General features: G+C 37.2%; 1 protein-coding gene across 1 annotated transcript in view; it reads left to right on the top strand.

Annotated features, from left to right (window-relative positions):
* The first annotated feature begins 556 nt into the window (after positions 1 to 556).
* Positions 557 to 19,742, top strand: part of SMARCA5 (SWI/SNF related, matrix associated, actin dependent regulator of chromatin, subfamily a, member 5) — a 41,804-nt gene continuing 22,618 nt past the window's right edge. The window contains exons 1-9 of the mRNA XM_050791085.1: positions 557 to 1,615; positions 4,915 to 4,989; positions 9,255 to 9,421; positions 12,139 to 12,239; positions 13,222 to 13,322; positions 14,057 to 14,236; positions 15,656 to 15,811; positions 16,377 to 16,508; positions 18,263 to 18,331. Coding sequence (XP_050647042.1) covers positions 1,439 to 1,615; positions 4,915 to 4,989; positions 9,255 to 9,421; positions 12,139 to 12,239; positions 13,222 to 13,322; positions 14,057 to 14,236; positions 15,656 to 15,811; positions 16,377 to 16,508; positions 18,263 to 18,331 — 1,158 coding nt within the window. The 5' untranslated portion in view covers positions 557 to 1,438. The remainder of the gene's footprint in view (positions 1,616 to 4,914; positions 4,990 to 9,254; positions 9,422 to 12,138; positions 12,240 to 13,221; positions 13,323 to 14,056; positions 14,237 to 15,655; positions 15,812 to 16,376; positions 16,509 to 18,262; positions 18,332 to 19,742) is intronic.

Here is a 19,742-nt window from a genome sequence, read left to right as displayed (position 1 = left end):
GTTTGGAATTCAACATAACCAGTTAGCTCAAACCTCAACTCTTGAAAAATGTGCCTCCTTTATTCAACAAACATTTATAGAATACTGGATATGACGAATAAAAAAAGATAAATAAGACCCTGTGCTGGGCAGATAATCTACTGTAGTATGCAGATTTGTTATCAAATAGACTACAATGTATTTAAATTTTGCAGGAGATGAATGCACAAGGCCCTTAAGCTACATTGAAGGCTGCCTAAGGCAGTATACAAAATTAGTGCTGAACACTTGAGAAAGTGCGTTTTAATTTTAATGTTTGATGCTTGAGGAAAAGATTACATCATACCACCTATCTTCCCCACATACTATTTGTGTTTCTCACTTACATGGTAGTGTGCATGTTATTTGCTTACCTTTAGCATATAAATTCAGAAGAAATAGCATTTAACTCTGTGCTTAAAGAGGATATTTAGAAATAACTGACGCAGCTAACATGAGAAGGCAAAAAAAAAAACAAAACAAAAACCAAAAAAGAAAAAACTAACGGACTTTTTTTTTTTTTTTTTTTTTTTAACAAAACAGTGAGACGTCACTGGGGGTAACCATAACGTCGTCAAGGCTGTGGCGTCACGCCTCTAAGCGGATACGGCAGAAGTTTTGGGGTCAGACACAAGACTTCCAAGTTTGAATGGGCAGTGCAAAACTCGGGCAAGTTTTCCAGTAGTGCCGCCGATCCCAGCCAGGCCCGGAAGACACAACGAGAACCGTGAGCCGTTACGAAAGCCTAAAACACTGAGCTCGCGTCCTGCCAGACAGCAGACGCACAAACCTACGCCTCCGAGCGCTCCCTCCAGGTCCCGCCTACTCTTCTCTCCCGAGCCCGCTAGAGGTCTGGAGGAGGAGGGGCCAAGGGTGAGGAGGAGGGGCCAAGGGTAAGGAGGACAGTATGAGCATGCGCACTCAGTACCCAGTCAGTGAACCAATAAGGAATCTCGCGAGGGTTGAAAGTCGGTGGCGTAGGTAGTCGTCCTGGATGCTGGCGAGATAGACGATATCTGCCAGAGGAAGAGGAGGAGGAGGCGGCGAAGCGTTTTCCCAGCCTCAGTCTCTGTTTCGTTTTCCTTTTCCCTTCCCCCAACCCTCCGCCCTTCTCTAAATCAGCCCGCCTTCCTTGACCTCAGTGACCCGTCTGGCCCCGCCCATCCTCGTCGACGTGATTCCCGCCGTGAGGTAAGCGCCGGTGGAACCTAGAGCCCCGCGGAAGAGCAGAACGTCTGGGAGTGTGCAGCTCCTGGGCCCGGCTCAGGCCCGTCGCGGAGGCGCGGCGCGGGGGAGCGCTCGGGTGGGAGTCTCGCTCCTCCACCAGTTTATTGCGACGTAGCCACCCGGGCCTAGGCCTCCCCGTCCATCCCCGCCGGACTCGGCCTCTGGCAGCAGCGGGTGACGCAGACGGAACATCATGTCGTCCGCGGCCGAGCCTCCGCCACCCCCGCCTCCCGAGAGCGCGCCTTCCAAGCCCGCAGCCTCGACCGCCAGCGGCGGGAGCAACAGCAGCAACAAAGGCGGCCCCGAGGGCGTCGCTGCGCAGGCGGTTGCGTCTGCGGCCAGCGCGGGTCCCGCAGACGCCGAGATGGAGGTGAGGGCAGCTTGCGGCGTGGGGAGCGGGCGCAGCGGGGAGGAGGAGCTGGCTCCCTCGCCGGATCGTGGCGATCGGACGCAGAGCCGGGCTTCTCTCTCTGCACCAGACTCAGCTTCACACCCTGTGGATACGAAATGATGCTCTCACCCTTGCTCCCTTGTTCTTAACCTATTGGAGCCAAGCAAAATGGATTTCCGGCTCCTCACATTGAAATTATTTGTCTCTTTCGTGAATCTTGACAAATCTTTGAATGCTCTCAATGAACAGATGTTCTTGGTTACCGTGGCCCAGGGGGACCCATCTTTTTTTCGCACTAGACTCCCATAATTCCCTCTCCTACCTCTGAATGTGGTTTTTAGTTTCCACCAAACTTCGGGGAAGGGCGAGGAGATGACCCCTTAGGAGCGGGATGCACGGCCAGGGTGAAGGAGGCATTTAAAAGCAGCGCGTCCGAGGACTTGGGCCTCTTTTTCTTCTTCCCGGTCCTTGCGGGGGCGGTATCTGTTCTGGGCAGAAACAATGGCGAGAGCTGGATGGCCGAGTGCGCAGTGGGGATAAGCGGGGCGCAGCTGCTTCTGTGAAGGGAGAGGAAGCCCCTCCCAGGCACTGTTCCACTGGAAGGGAAGCAACCAAGGCAGCAGCAGCTGTCTCGGATCCCCCATCGAATTTAGGGGGGATGAGTAAGTGTAGGAATGAATTAGAGAACCAGGCGCAGTTGATTGGCTCTCAGTCCGGCACTTTTTCTCTTTTTGGCCTCTCGCCTTAAAAAAAAAAAAAAAAAATTAGTACCACTCGGCTCCCGAGACTTCTGGGTTTGGGTTGTCCAGAGGATGCTGACGGTACTGAGGGGGCTGGAAAGATGGGGAAGCTGCCAGGCGGGTAAGTTGGATATGCCTCCAGGCTTTGCAATATCTGGGGAAAAAGTAATTGCTCCTTCCAATTGTTATTCTTGGCCTTCGACCTGTTTTGAAATATTTTGTAAGTCGGATCCCAAAGATTTCTGGGATTTTCCTATCCTTAGAATGAAGGTAATACTGCTCCGAAGATGAGTCTTGACGCACAATCGTTGTACAGTGGGGAAATGGGAGCGTAGTTTACCATTGAGGCATTTGGCACAGTAGTTTTATTTGGGTAGCTGGGGTTAGGTAACATTAATGTTAGTAATCTTTTAAAGAACTTTTAGTGTGAGGGTAGGTTTAGTGACATAGGAACTCCTGATGGTTTCTGTAGTTTTGAGTGATTAGGATAAGATTTCTTTCAAATTAAAATATATTCAGTGTTGCCTTTTTTCCCCTTAAGGAAATGGTTCTTTTGGGTTACCAGGGCTCTTTAACTTGAATTCCGGTTCCAAGGCTTAAGGGGTTTGACACAAAGCAATTGTGTGTAAATGTGCAGTTCTGGACAAAAATCTGTTCATAGTTATCCTCAGCCTCTCAAAGGGGGGTCTGCCATCCAAACTTTGGAAAAATAAATTTTCACCAGAGGTCTTGTTAATATCTGAACACAGTAATTTTAAGCCAAAAGCAAGTCAACTTTTTTGACTTGAAGTTGTTATTTTAAATGAAAATTGATTTTAAGTTTAAATGTGAGTATAGATGATGTCACTACCGTATTAAATTAGTGATATTTTCATTTGCCAGATGGGGAATTTGAGTTCTGCTAGGTAGAACCTGTGATAAAACTCAGGTCTGCCTTTAAAAGTGAGCCTTTTCCCACCCATCTTACTCTGCCGTGTTCTTACCAAAAAAACGTATTTGGCAGTTCAATTTATTGAATAACATAGTTATTTTTACCTTCCTAGTATAGAAATATTAGGAATTTTATTTTTTATCCATCTTATCACTGACTCATTTTGTTGTTGTTGTTGTTGACAGTGTGATTTTTTTGTCTTAAAATGCACCGTCAGTTTCCTGTTCAGAATCACTGCAATTCATGATCAAAACTAAGTTTGAGCACACATGCCTAATATATGTCACAACTTAATCTGTTTTGCACTTGGAAAATGAATATTTTATAAATGACTTTTTCTTGTTTGGAAGTATGATCTAAGGTGTTTTTCTAAAATCACAGAATAAACTCAGCATTCATGAATTGTGTGTGTGTGTGTGTGTGTGTGTGTGTGTGTGTGTGTGGCAAAGCTGATTTTCCCAGAAATAGCCTCCCTATGTATTCAGTTACTTTTTTTCTTTTTGCATGATACTAACAGGTCAATGGAGCAACTTGTTTTTTAGTTATCCTTTTGGCAATGTGGAACTCTTCTGTGTTCATCCTCATCTTTATTGACTAGATTGATATGCCAATAATGATGATGTCAAAATGCCTGGAAGTCAGGTTTTTTGGTTTTTTTTTTTAAACTGTGGAAGAAATAATGACTACCATTGGAAAGCACATTTTATTCTTGTAGGTTGCATTTCATGACATTTTGGAATTTTGTAAACGACTGGGTAGGTGGCTTTGTCACTTATATATGGAGACCAGAGATTTATGAAGAGCATAGGGTCACACAAGTGCCAAGGGTCTTAACAATGAAGTTAGACTTCACTTAAGGTCATTTTACCTTTTATTCCAGTACCATACCAGGTCTCCTCCCCACAACCTCTTGGTCACAGATAGTTTTATTATAGTATGTATTGCTAAGCATAGATTTGTGCATCATTAGTGAAGATTATACTTCTGCCAATTTTTTTTAGTGGATGAATAGAACTTTGCAGTGTAGAAGTTGTTGATTTTGTTGCTTGTCACATATGAATGTCAGGATAAATACATTTGCAAGAGTAACATTTATTACTAGTTTAGGACTCAGACTGTAGTTAGAGTATTCAGTGTAGGCTGGGAGAAAAAGTTTTTGTAGTATTCCAGATGGAAATCAGGGTAACTAATCCTGATTTCTTTGTATACATTTGTGTAGTAGCACAGTAGATACTGTTGTTTTGTGACAAAAAGGGAACTTTCCCCCATATTTTATACTGTTTAATTTGGTTTCATGGTTATTACAGGAAAGAGAAACAGATTGGCTTGTATTAAATGTAGTTTCTTTTAGGATGATGAAGATAATCTTGTGTTCTAATCTTGGCAACAATCATACAGTTTATATAGGTTAAATAGGTTGTTATCCCCATAGTATCTAATATCATTTTATCAGTTTTTCTGTTAGTTTAGATGACAACCATTTAAGTTTCTAGGAAGTTTGAGGTGAGAATATATTATTAGAGATGTGGTTTGGGCAGAAATTGGTCTATAATGGTATGTTTACTATTTTTGAAGACCAATTCTATTTAATGTTTTCTTTCTACCAGGAAGTATTTGATGATGCATCACCTGGAAAGCAAAAAGAAATCCAAGAACCAGATCCTACCTATGAAGAAAAAATGGTATGTTCTAGGCTTATGAATAGAGTCTGTAAAGAAAACTTTTTATTAGGTGATTAAATGTACTAAACGTCTATCTTAGTCCATTTTGTGTTACAACAGTACCACAGACTGGGTAATTTATAAAGAAAGGAAATTTATTTCTTAGAGTTCTGGAAGTTGGGAAGTCCAAGGTCAAGGCCAGCATTTGCTGAGGGCCTTCTTGCAGTGTCATTGTATGGAGGAAGGCCAAGAGAAGAGAGCAAGACAGGACTGAGCTTTCTTTTATAACAAGCCCATTGGTGATAACCTTCTCCTGAGATAATGACAGTAATCTTTTCCTAATCACCTCTTATTAGGCCCTACCTCCCAACACTGTTGCACTGGAGATTAAATTACAACGTGGGAGATTTGGAGGGGGACACAGTCAAACCATAGCAACATCTGTTCAATTTTATAATTAGGGCACAGATATCCATTTGAAGTATGTGTAATGTGGAATACTATAACTTCCATATCTTATGTGTCTATGTAAACCAAATGGAAGTATTGTATGAATTAACATAATATGATGTTATTATCTGGTTATGTTAACAACACCTTTGGAAATTTAACCTTGAAAGTGAGGTGACCAGAATAGTTACTCAATGTATGTTTATTCTGCACCTGGCTAGCATTATACTCTGCTAGTTACCAAAAAAAGAAATATGCTCCTTGCTCACAGCATTTTTACATTATAGATGCGATCTTTACAAAAAGAACATGACATTGTACTGGAATCATTTAAGTCCCAGTTCACATTCCGTATCGTCTAAGAAACTTCTCAAAACTATGACTTAAACAGTACCTACACAGAACTTTAAATTTAAATTCAGTTTTAATAATAGTAGTAGTGGCTAACAGTGAATGTATGCCGTATCTGGCCCTGTTCTGAATGCTTTATATGAATTAAACTCATTTAATTGTATTGAAATCTTAAAAAAGTTAAAATAACAATGTATTAAATAAGAATACCACTACACAGTGTGCTCCTGTAGGGTAAGAACAGTGTCTTAATCTTTCTGTCTTCAGTACCCAGAACAATATCTGGCACATAGCTGATCTTACATATTTTTTAAAACATACTTTTTTCTTGTCCTTTGACTTTCTCTTCCAAATCAGTAAATATTTTTGAACTCTTAAATAACTTCAAAATCTTAAAATTATGATGTATATTCTATGGGCATATAATACTATGTAAATTATAAATGATTTATCTTTAGGTTTGATTTGTTACGTAGTTTACATATGTATATATGTAACTGTCACCTTTTTTGCTATCAAACTTAGAGAAAAAATAGATTTGCCTCTGTTTTTTAAAGTGAATACGATTTTGAATACAGTCTACATATTTTAATACTGCTTTAACTTTTTATAGTTTAGATTCTGACACTATGCCAGTGAATCTAATTGCCAATTCTGAGGCTTAGTTTTAGTTTCTTGATTTGTGCTTGATACTGTTGACCATTCCTCAAAAATCTTGACTTGCCTTGAAAGACGTTTTTTCCCTTGATAATATCCTCTTTGCTTTTTTATTCCTTTGTCTTTCCTTATTAAAATTTGAATGTTTCTTCCTAGACAGTTTGATTCTTACTGGTTTTTACCTGGTATCTTTAAACTGAATATTTTCAAATACTTAACCTCTAGCCCAGAAGCCTGTAATCAATATTTTCATTTACTTTAAAATCCTATTCATACCTCTTACTTGAGAATATCCAAAACTGTATTCATAATTTTTACTTAACATACCTTAGCATTACCTCAGTGAATGAAAGCTCCTCTTCAGGTGTACTCAAGATGTCCATGACATTACTGCATACTTTTTAATAATAAGTTTACTTACAAGTTTATTCTCTTTTCCATATCACCCTTGTTCATTATTTTTCTATTATTGCATAGATTATTTTGTGCTTCTTTATTTGCCCCCTTTCTTATGATCTGGCCCCTTCCGAGTTTCTTTTTTTTTTTGTTTTTTTTTGAGACGGAGTCTCGCTCTATCGCCCAGGCTGGAGTGCAGTGGCCGGATCTCAGCTCACTGCAAGCTCCGCCTCCCGGGTTCACGCCATTCTCCTGCCTCAGCCTCCCGAGTAGCTGGGACTACAGGTGCCCGCCACCTCGCCCGGCTAGTTTTTTGTATTTTTTTTAGTAGAGATGGGGTTTCACCGTGTTAGCCAGGATGTTCTCGATCTCCTGACCTTGTGATCCGCCCGTCTCGGCCTCCCAAAGTGCTGGGATTACAGGCTTGAGCCACCGCGCCCGGCCCCCTTCCGAGTTTCTTAACATTTTTGCAAAGTATTATTTGGGACACAAATTTGACTGTGAAATGGAGGTTTTTCAGTGGTTTTCTACAATGCTTTTCATTTTCTTAGTGGCCTTTATTGGAACTTTTCTCATTTCTTCCAGGTTTTTCAGTCTCCCAGCATCATTTCGTTTTTTGACATCATGATCTTCACCTGAACAGTTTTTTCCTAAGCAAACTCCCTTGTCATCTGCTAGTTCCTAACCATAGATAAGTTCACTATCCGCTCTTCATTCTTGAACCCAGAATGCTGAGTACTACTTCAGAAAACTAAATACTAGTGCTGATCGGTGTCAGAATAAGTTTATGGTTTTTATTTTCTTGGACTTTGAGTATTTATTGCCTGTCAATCTCATTTAGCCATTCTAAAATGTGCCCACTCTGATCAGTCTTCCTTCTCCATTTCTCCCATGCCCTCATTTTCAGTCTTCCTCCACAAAGAATTGCAGGCCTGTCTTTATTTTCTTTCTCTTTTCAAACATATGTATAGCCTCTGCTGTCCTACCTCATTTCTTCCTCTCTCAGAGAAAGAAGCTAATCCAAAGCTATTCACTTTAATTTCCATTTGATTTTGTAATTGATTTCTTCCAGGTTGCTAATCATTCTCTCTTGTTTCTGCTTTTTAGGTTCTGTTAGTTTTTCTCCCTCAAGACATTTCAGTTTTAACCTTTTAATTCTCTCAGTTTGTCTTGATTCCAGACATAATCACAATAATTATTTTTTCAGTCCAAACATCTTCTAGATGCATGATCTTGGCTTATCTTTCATTATCTATAAATTAAGAAATGTAATTATGTAAAATTTGGATTCACATATGTATCTTATTCAGTACTGTAAAAACAGTCCGTAATCTTGGGAAACATAAATAGCGGAGGCTTGTCATCTGTAGGACATTACAGGGGTTCTAGCATGTTCACAGTCTTGTTATTGTGCAGATTCATTTGCTGCTGTGACTGCCATTTGTGACCCAATGAAACACTATAACCATGTGCCTTCCTAATAGCAAGTTGGGTTTCAGTTTTTACATTGGTGTGACCTTAAAAAATGATTGTGTTCCTTTTCAAAATACATAGTTGTTACAACATTATGGCATTTGGATACTTCTTGTGTTTTTAGGCAAATGTCTTTTGTAATTCATTCCCAAACTGACATTTTAGACATTTATAGACGGAGATGTTGAGTAGTTGGTTTCCCTGTTTATTGAGCTTTTCTTGTCTTGCTTCTCCTTTGTTTCATCAAACTATTATTGTTTCTGTATAAAGGCTGCCTGATGGCTCTCAATTTCATTATTTTTATGAAAATTTGTCTTCAAGACTCTTAAGGGTTTTTTTTTTTTTACCCAAGTAAATGTCTTCCATTCTCTTGGTTTTATAAAAATAGGGAACATTCAAAGGGGCAGATGGCAGATACAAAAGGAAGGAATAGTATCAAGCCCAATATCGTTTTAAAATTTGTCACATTTTTTCCAGCTTGTGAATAAATTCACTGTGTTGCACAATGCCTCTTAATATTTTAAAAATTGTTCCAATCAACTATATTGAAGTATAATTGACATAAAATAATTTTAAGTTTGCAATTCAATGAGTTTTAGCAAATATTTATTTAAATACTGTCACAATCATGATGCAGAGTAGTTCCATCATCCCCAAAAAGTTTGCTCCTGTTCCTTTGTAATCAGTTCTTGCTCCCACCTTCTTGCCACTTCTGATCTGCTTTCTATCACTAGTTAGCATTTCATTTAAGTGGAATCATACAGCATGTAGTCTTTTGTGTTTGGCTTCTTTCACTTTGCATAGTGCTTTTGAAACTCATCCATGTTGTTGCATGTATCTGTAGTTCCTTTTTTTTTTTTTTTTTTGCTGAGTTCATTGTATGGAGGCATGCTGAAACTTTTTGATTTCTGAAGTTTTAATTGATACTCTGATAAAATGTATCTTAAATTTTTTTTCAGCAAACTGACCGGGCAAATAGATTCGAGTATTTATTAAAGCAGACAGAACTGTTTGCACATTTCATTCAGCCTGCTGCTCAGAAGACTCCAACTTCACCTTTGAAGATGAAACCAGGACGCCCACGAATAAAAAAAGATGAGAAGCAGAACTTACTATCAGTTGGCGAGTGAGTAATAGTTCCAACTTCATAGTTCAACCAAACTTATTTTTGATTGTCTTCAGTAGAAGCATAAAATCACTATGATAAATAACTTAAAAAATTATTTTAGTGCCATTATTTATTTGGCCCTGCTTGGCTTGGCATGATTTAGCCATAAGTGCGTAAGTATATAAAAATATGCATATTGGTTAGAGCACAGTGGCTCTTGCCTGTAATCCCAGCATTTTGGGACGCCAAGGTGGGAGGATTGCTTGAGTTCGGGAGTGTGAGAGCAGCCTGGGCAACGTAGGGAGATCCCATCTCTACCAAAAAAAAGAACAGTAAAACTGTATAACGTCTTATTTTTTGTAGCATTACATAGTTTATGAATTGTAACAATCATATTGAGTATGGAATTTAGATGTCATGTCATTCCTCAGAGAGGAACCAAATGCAGAGGTTAAGTGGCTTGTTTAATATCACATTGAAAAATGATCCAGACTTGAATTTGAATCTGACTTGGGTGTGCTCTAGGCTCCTCCATCACATACAGACGTTGACGATATTTTATCTAAAGTGTGGTGTATGGGATATTGTGATGACTTACATCACAGCAGCTTGTTTAAACTTTTTGTTACATACTTAGTTGTTTTTATATAAATTGAAGTGTCAGGTTGTATGCCATCCTTTGGTGGTTGTTGAAAGTAATTCTTAGATGTTGAATTTGGAAATTCTCTAGAATTTTTGTCCTGGTTGGATAAATAAGATGTTTAATTAGTAATAGTAGATTTAGGGCAGTCTTGGCTCCCTGAAATGGCTTTGTGTAAAATTCCCAAAGTGAAAACTGTGATCAGTAATTAAAATACAAAAGATTGTCTAAAATATCAACAAGGTTAAATTCACTACACAGTTTGTTGAAAGGAAAGTACGAGCTTCATCTCGAAGGGGTTATCGTTGTAAGCATAATACCTTTTATTTGGGGTATTCCACTCATTCAGTATATCTTATTTCTCATCCATTGTGACCAAAACACTATTTTAATACTTCTTAAAATATTTCAGACTTCAGAAGTTTGCAGATATTTAAATATCATTAGTGTCATGGTGTGAAACTGGAAACTAATGAATATTGTTATGGGATAGTCAATATGATGTCTCGAAAAGAAACACTTCTGTTATTCTTTTCTATTTTATTATTATCCTAATTTATCTTTTTTATAAGATAAAAAAGATTCTATTGGAAATACATAATACATTGTTCAGCTTGATGTATTAAATAGTGTTATTGGGGAAAAAGAGTCCTAGTTAACAGATTTCTTTACTCTTCAAACCATTTTAAATGGGAAGCTAATTTACCTAAAGTAATGAGGGTGATAGTATTGTCTTTGAGTATCAGGAATACATTTTTAAAAATCTTTTTGTTGTTTGTTTATATTGAGACAGAGTCTTACTCTGTGACCCAGGCTGGAGTGCAGTGGTGTGATCTCGGTTCACTGCAACTTGTGCCTCTGGGGTTGAAGCGATTCTTGTACCTCACCTGGGATAACAGGCTCACGCCACCAAGCCCAGCTCATTTTTGTATTTTTAGTAGAGATGGGGTTTCACCATGTTGGCCAGGCTAGTCTCGAACTTCTGACCTCAAGTGATCCACCCACCTCGGCCTCCTAAAGTGCTGGGATTACAGGCATGAGCCACTGTGCCTGGCCAGGAATACATTGTTTGTTTGTTTTTTAAGGCATTCACAATTATATTCAGTTTTTAACAATAAATGACAACTCAGCTTTTAAGTTTTACAACTGTAATAAGCATTTTGAGAGTAACTATAAAGGATATTTTATAAAAATGTTAAAATTATCTCCCAGTTTATGGAGAATAAATTGGGGATGGAAGTAGATCTTTGTACTCAATTTCATAGGCTCAGAATGCAGAGAAGTACAAGGAATAACAGACTAGGATGTACTGATTATGATTAGAAGCATATATAACAAACAAGAAGGCCCTTGAATTTCTGAGGAATGCTTCTATCTTGGAAGGCCAGTTATCCTTTTACCAAGCATGTAGTTTTGGTAGAAATGAAGTTACAAATTAGATTCAGGGGTCTCAGTAGGGGCATAACCTGCCTTTTTCTAAATAAGATGAAAATATTTGTTGAAAGTGTCAGAATTGGGGAGTAAGTATTAATAGTTTTATTGAACCGAGCCCTTTAGAGATTAATTGGCAGTATTAAAACTTGAGAAAATCAGTTTTTAAGGGGGTATGTCTGATTCTCTTAGGATGTAGAATTTAGATGTGTATTTAAAAATATTTTTGATTAATCCCTGGTCACTGCTTAAATTTCTGAGTCCTCATGGTGCCCCTTTTGCTCAAAGTTGCAGTTTTAAACATGCGGTTTCTGGAACTTTTTTTTCCTTTGGCAGAAAGATTTTTAAAAAGGTACACTTTAAAATTCAAATATTGAGATTTTCTGACTACATAGTTCTTGAAATTTGACTATCACATTTGAGTTTATTGGGTTCTGGTTAATCTATAGTACTGCTGTATTTTAATAACTAATGTATATTTTAAATAATTATCTGAAATGTTGGAGATTTAAATTTACTCATATTTTCTACTGTCCACTGGTTGATGCCTATTAGAAATTTAATTTTGTGGAATCTTGGTCAGCCACTTGACTATGATGTTGAAATAGTAGCTGATAATTAAAACCAAAACTCAAATCAGGTAATTTTGTTTTCATCTTAACAGTTACCGACACCGTAGAACAGAGCAGGAGGAGGATGAAGAACTACTAACAGAAAGCTCCAAAGCAACCAATGTTTGCACTCGATTTGAAGACTCTCCATCATGTATGTTAAACACAGTTGTTTTTTAAAAAATTGCCCTTTGAGACATCCTTTGGTTAATGTTTTGGATTTGTGTAGGCTACTATCTGTGAAGCAGATTTTTAGTAATCTTAGATGTTTATTGGTTGTGAAATAAACTTCAGATTTTGATGGAGATGAGAGCATATTATAGGACAGTAGTGCTATGTTTCAAAGTTACATAAAATGTCATTGTGTTTGTTATTGCCCTGAAGTATATGTAAAACTAGGGATCATTTTGCTTTATATTTGTCCCAGATAAAACTAATTTATTTTAAAAAGGGTACTTCATGAACACATCTGCTTAGTTATTTTCTGATGTTTTTATATTAATTTGTTTTAATATTTTGTGAAATGTATTTGTTTGTTGGTTAGCTTTTTATCCTCAAGTGTTTTTCAAAAGGAAATGGGGGGTACGCTGTGTACATATTAAAAAAGAAAAATCAGGTGACTGTTATGTATATTTGGTAATTATTCTGGGGAGCAAAATAAGTAGTATACCCTGAAAGAGAGCACATTGGAATGTATAAGATATATTGGAAAAGTAACTTAGGAATTTCCTATTTCCTTTTTTTATTAGAAAGAAAATAAAATCTGCAGATAACCTGTATCTGGTCTTTATGAAAGCTGAAAATACTTGGTTAGGAATACTTGGGTTGTCATTAAAAAGACAAGAGGCCAAAGAGTCTCTTGGACCAGTATATGGGTAACATAAGAACTGAGTTGTTGGAGTGGGTACTCTGATTCCTGCAGTCATGTTTCCCGTACTTGGTTATCTTCCATGTCCAGCGTATCTACTTCAGACCATGGCAGCTACCTCTAGTAGTTTGGAACTTGCAGAGTTCCTATTCTTCAAGAATCCCTTAGTAATGAAAATGAAGTCAGTATATATGTGTAGGCCCAGATGAAGAGATTGCCTTGTATTTCTTGTCTTAAAATGTATATTGTGCTTTTCTTTTGTTCTTAGATGTAAAATGGGGTAAACTGAGAGATTATCAGGTCCGAGGATTAAACTGGCTCATTTCTTTGTATGAGAATGGCATCAATGGTATCCTTGCAGATGAAATGGTATGTGTTGGTAGATTTTTTGAAGGGTATGTTTTGTATTTAAAATATCTTATACATTAAATTGACAAAAGTTTCTTACAGTCTACAACTGTTAGCAAATGGATCCTCTCTGAAACTAGTGTAAGCAGCTTGCCTTAATTGCGTGTGATCTGTATTTTAATTGTGAGAAATTTCCATCTGTGAAAATATAATAAATTTAAAAACAATACATTTGAGAAACATGTTTTTGGATGACTTTTATAGTACACTGATTTATTTCCTTCCAGTTCTGTAAAACACAAGTGAGGTCATTAGTTGTTTATAAATGATAAGAATTTTTTCCAGGTGGTAGCTTGTACAATTCTTATAAAACATTTTATCTTTTGTTAACTGCTAGATATGTAATGAATGTTTTAAAAAGTTTCCTTATTGCTATAGTGCTAAAACGTTTAATTGGTTGGAGAAAGTATGAAGTCAAAAGAAACGTGTTTCAATGCTAGCTGTGCTAGATGGCTTTGGGAATGTCACTTCAACTGGGCCTTATGCGGGTGATAATAATACCTCCTTTAGAGACTTGTGAAGATTATATGACATAACACTTACAAACTTTGACATATGTTAAGTTTTTGCCATTTATTAACTATTATAAATATGTGGCATTTCTCTTAAATATTTATCTCTGTTTGTTGGGAGGTATAATTTTGAAATAATGTTTTTGTTTTTCATTGCTTCATGGTTATTTTGAAATCTTTTAGGGCCTAGGAAAGACTCTTCAAACAATTTCTCTTCTTGGGTACATGAAACATTATAGAAACATTCCTGGTCCTCATATGGTTTTGGTTCCTAAGTCTACATTACACAACTGGATGAGTGAATTCAAGAGATGGGTACCAACACTTAGATCTGTTTGTTTGATAGGAGATAAAGAACAAAGAGTAAGTTTCTAGTATTTCATTACATTTTTGATGCTAAAATAATTTGAATTCAGGCTTGAGTATGGGTATAATGGGAGGAAGGATAAAAGAGATGAGATCTTCGCAAATATTAGTATTTACAAATGTAGCATCGTCTTGGTGAATAAAAAACAGCACTTCAGGAGGTCGAGGCAGGCGGATCATGAGGTCAGGAGATCGATACCATCCTGGCTAACACAGTGAAACCCTGTTTCTACTAAAAACATAAAAAATTAACGGTGTGGTGGCACACGTGGCCTGTAGTCCCAGCTACTTGGGAGGCTGAGGCAGGAGAATCTCTTGAACCTGGGAAGTAGAGGTTGCAGTGAGCCGAGATGGTGCCACTGCACTGCAGTCTGGGCGATAGAGCAAGGCTTCATCTCAAAAAAAAAAAAAAAAAAAAAAAAAAAGATCATACTGGAAAGAAGACACTAGAAACTGTAGAAAGCTGTAAGAATATATAGTGTTTCCCTTTTGGGAGTGGTTGTATAAAATCAGTGGTTTTGCTCTCATTAGAAGTATTTTCTCGTTTTTAAAAGATGTTTTGAAATGTGAGTTGGTTGGAAATTTAAGGAGCCACATTTTTAGATGAACGTGTGTAGTGGTAATAGTCACAGAATTACGGTTTTTAAAGACAGTTGAGTCATATATAGTTATTTGGTGATTTATTATGATATCTAACAAAATAAGTTAAAATTTCGATCAGTTAACAACATCCTTGTGGGAAGAAGAGATGGAAATAATAACATTAGTATATAAAGCTCAGATTTGGAAATTTATTCAGACTCTGCTGAATAGCTGTGTACTTGTTTTTTATTTCCCGTTCATTTACCTGTGAGTGAGAAGTCTAGATTTTTTTCTTTCCTTTTCTAGTTACGTTGGGTATTTTAAGTTATCAATTTTTGTTTGTTTGTTTGGGAGCCCAGAGAGTGGTAATTACTTAATAACCACTCTTTGCTTCAGTTTTCTTACCTTTAAAATAATACTATTAGGAATGTGTTAATACATTTATAAACCTGAAAGGAATGCAGATGCCTACTACTGCTAACTATCTTTCCGCCCTGTTCCTTTCTTTATGTTAAAACCTCCCTCTTTTTTGTCTAAACCTGTCTCCTAAGGATTTCCATATCTAGTGGAATTGCAGAAAGCCATTTTAAGTGTCTATTGAATTTTGCACAGGTTAACTTTGTCAGTTTTTAAAAATTTAATGGTTCTGACATTTAAATGATTAATGATGTTACTTTAGTGTTAAGAAAGCTGATTCTAAACATTTGCATAATATAGCTACTCTACTCCTTTTTAATATTCCCACCTCCTTTTACATATTAGATTACTTGTCATCAGTAAATTTAATGCGTGGTTTATTCCTGTGTGATGTAATTTTTTTCTTTTGTTACACAGGCTGCTTTTGTCAGAGACGTTTTATTACCAGGAGAATGGGACGTATGTGTAACATCTTATGAAATGCTTATTAAAGAGAAGTCTGTGTTCAAAAAATTTAATTGGAGATACTTAGTAATAGATGAAGCTCACAGGATCAAAAATGAAAAATCTAAGGTAATTTGATACTTAGATGTGAAAAGCCTTCATGTAAGAATTTGATTGAAGTACAGATTTTTTTTTCGTCTAACTTTGAGTTATGAGATACACGTGCAGAACGTACAGGTTTGTTACGTAGGTATGCATGTGCCATGGTGGTTTGCTGCACCTAGCAACCTATCATCTAGGTTTTAAGACCCGCGTGCATTAGATATTTGTCATAATGCTCTCCCTCTGCTTTCTCCCCACTCCCCAGCAGGCCCTGGTGTGTGATGTTCCCTTCCCTGTGTGCATGTGTTCTCATTGTTCACCACCCACTTATGAGTGAGAACGTGCAGTGTTTGGTTTTCTGTTCCTGTGTTAGTTTGCTGAGAACGATGACTTCCAACTTCATCCATGTCCTTGCGGAGGACATGAACTCATTCTCTTTTATGATTGCATACTGTTCCCTGATACATATGTGCCATATTTTCTTTATCCAGTCTATCATTGATGGGCATTTGGGTTGGTTCCAGGTCTTTGCTGTTGTAAATAATGTAATATGCAGAATATTCTAATGGTGTATTTGGTTCTTTTCTTTCAGTTGTCAGAAATAGTGAGGGAATTCAAGACTACAAATAGACTATTATTGACTGGAACACCTCTTCAGAACAACTTGCATGAGCTGTGGTCACTTCTTAACTTTCTGTTGCCAGATGTGTTTAATTCAGCGGATGTAAGTATTTCCTGATGCTTTCTGGTAATAATAATATTTTGCTTAATGCTATATATTTTTGTAATAAAAGTGGCCTGTCTTTTAGCGTGGCTTGAGATTATTATTAATTTTTTATGCTTTTATTTGTATAGTTAGCCTGGTGTTATCTCCTAGGTTGTCTCTGTATAATGGGAATTTACTTTTGTGCCTTTAGTTTCAATCTTACTTCATTATTATTATTATTTTATATTTTTTTGAGACATAGTCTCACTCTGTCATACAGACTGAAGTGCAGTGGTGCGATCTTGGCTCACTGCAACCTCCACCTCTGGAATTTGGGTGATTCTTGTGCCTCAGCCTTCCCAATAGCTGAGATTACAGGTGTGTGTCACCACGCCTGGCTAGTTTTTGTATTTTTTGTAGGGATGAGGTTTTGCCATGTTGTCCAGATTAGTCTCAAGTTCCTGGCCTCAAGTGATCTGCCTGTCTCGGCCTCCCGAAATGCTGGGGTTATAGGCGTGAGCCACCACGCCAGGCCTCAGTCTACTTTAAATCATTGTTTTCTCTATCTGAAATGGCATAAATTGTCACTTCTATTTGGTAAGTCATGTTAGCCTGATTTTGTTTCAGTGGCTCTAGGTTGACTGGTTATGGTTTTAAGGTGCTGCTCAAGGTATTCCTGAAGTGATTTGTATACCTCACATTGCTTATGTTTTAAGTGCCAAGGGTGACTGTCAAATTTAGTGAAATCCGTCTGGCTTTTCTTTTACTATAGTCTAACAAACAAATATAACCTAATCTTTATGGATTATTTGTAGTCATAGAAATGATAGCAATCGTTAATTAGCTATTTGAACTGTTAATAGTAATATAATAGCTATGTCAAGAGTTTTTGCTATTAGAAATTGCAGTTTTGTTTTTTTTTTTTTGCTGGACCAGCGTTTATTTTTGAAACTTTGTTTGCATAGCTGGCATCTTGTGTGTGTTGGAGGGATTTGAAGAGCACCACGTTAGTATATTTTTCTACAGTTAAGTTATAAAAAGGTATTAATTTTGTTTTTTTCTGTTGAAGATTATTTTGAAAGAATAGTGATTTTGTGTTGTAAAAAGATATTTAATCAAACTCGAAAAGCAGTTTTAGTTTCGATTTTACATATTTCGATGTTCTTGAGATAATTCCTTTTTTCTCACTACATTGACACTTTCATTTACTTTAGTTAAAGCAGTGAATTCTAAGATTATGTTTACTCAAAAACAAAGCACATATATAATACATATTTTCAAGAGATGAGGTTAGAGAAACTGTCCTTGTATCCTAACCAAATATTAATGAAATGCTGGTAATTTCAATTTCATTTAGTAAGTTTGATTAAAATTGACATTGTTCTGTAAACTGGTATTTGAGAAGTCTGAATGGTCTTAGAGAACAAACTATAAAATGTTTTAATTTTCAAGCTTTTATGAAAATTGAAAGATATTTTTCAAGAATATTAATTTTCTAATACTATAGAACTTGCTTTCCAAGTTATCTTTTTACTGTGAAACTTGTTATTTTGATGTTTTCGAGAAGAATATTTAGAAGGTAGTGTGATTTCTGATCTACTTGTTTTAAAATTTGTTGATAACAGTGACACAGGAGAAATGGGGTTGGACTAACTTTTTTTATTGTGGGTTACAATTAAAATTACTAATTCTAGAAATCATTTCTGTATCTGGTATTATAGGGTATTTATTAATATTATCTCTGATCTGAGTATTTTTTTTTGTTAATCTAGGACTTTGATTCCTGGTTTGATACAAACAACTGCCTTGGGGATCAAAAACTAGTTGAGAGGCTTCATATGGTAAGTATTTTGGAGTAGTGTTAAAGCATATTTCTGATGGGAAAAAGGATAAAGGTTTAAATTAGTAGATTATTTTCCTGCTAATAAAAAGCTCAATGGCTTAAGAATCAGATCTGCTTGAATTCTGACACTTAACTGTTACATCTTACAATCAATGTAGGGGATGATGTGTGGTTGTTCAGTGTTAGAACCTAGAGTGGAATCCTGACTTAAGGGAAAAAGTAATTTCTTACAGTTATACAAAGTACAGTGGGGGAAAGAAGAATTGCATAATAATTAATATAGACAAGTTTTTGTTGTTGTTTGATCTTGGCTCACTGAAATCTCTGCTTCCCAGGCTCAAGCAGTCTCTCCCCACTCAGCGTCTAGAGTAGCTGGGATTACAGACACTCGCCACCATGCCCAGCTAATTTTTGTATTTTTTGCAGAGACGGTGTTTCACCATGTTGCCCAGGCTAGTCTCGAACTTCTGAACTCAAGTTATCAACCTGCCTCCCAAAGTGTTGGGATTACAGGCATGAGCCACCACGCCTGGCCTTATAGACAAGTTTTTAAAGCTTAGTTCAATTAACATTCCGTAGAAGAATCTAACAGGTTCACTTTTGAAAGGGCGAAAGATCCATCTGTTTTTCTTAAATCTAGTGACATTGTGTGTAAGCAACTGCCTTGCATAATGAGCAGAGTTGGTATGTTTTTGCTTTGCCGTGTAGCTTTGTTTTTACATACAGCTTCCTGGGATGGTTCACAGGTAAAAGGTGGTAGGTAGAGAAACTTCTCTAACAGACCCCAAATTAAAATACCCTGGTCAGCAGGTTAAAGCAGGAGCTTGTAAGAATGTTATATAAAGCCCTTAATGACCTAACTCAGGAATTTTCAGCCTCCTTTGACATTTTGGTCTGGGTATATCTTTGAGAGGGGTAAGGAGAGAGGGGAGAACGTGATTGTCCTGTGTGGTGTTGTATGTTTAATAGCATCCCTGACACTTCTACTCACTAGATGGCAGTAGTAACATTCCTCCAGTTGTGACAACCAAAAATTTCTCGACATTGCAAATGTCCCCTGGGGAACAAAATTGTGCCCTTCCATGACCTAACCTTTTTAACGTTCTTTGGCATCTGTTTTACTTAATATATTGAGCTTTAATTTGATAGATTGCTGACCCCACTGTCAGTTTTCTGTAAACATTGTGGTAATTTTAATCTATTTTTGCTTATCATTTTTGCTACATCTAGAATCCTTTTTCCTGGTCTCTTTACTAATACCTAGTCCAAGACTCAGTGACATCACCTCCACTGAACCAGCCAGGCTGAGGCTGGCCTAGTCATCTGTGTATTCCATCTTTAACAATCTGAGCACCCTAACGTTATAGGACTTTGCAGAGGATATTGAGATGATTCACAAGTGTTTTCTA

The sequence above is a fragment of the Macaca thibetana genome, chromosome 5, assembly GCF_024542745.1.
Source record: "Macaca thibetana thibetana isolate TM-01 chromosome 5, ASM2454274v1, whole genome shotgun sequence".
NCBI classification, from domain to species: domain Eukaryota; kingdom Metazoa; phylum Chordata; class Mammalia; order Primates; family Cercopithecidae; genus Macaca; species Macaca thibetana.
The sequence above is the reverse complement of the archived record's forward strand: the minus strand, read 5'-3'. Positions and strand labels throughout refer to the sequence as shown.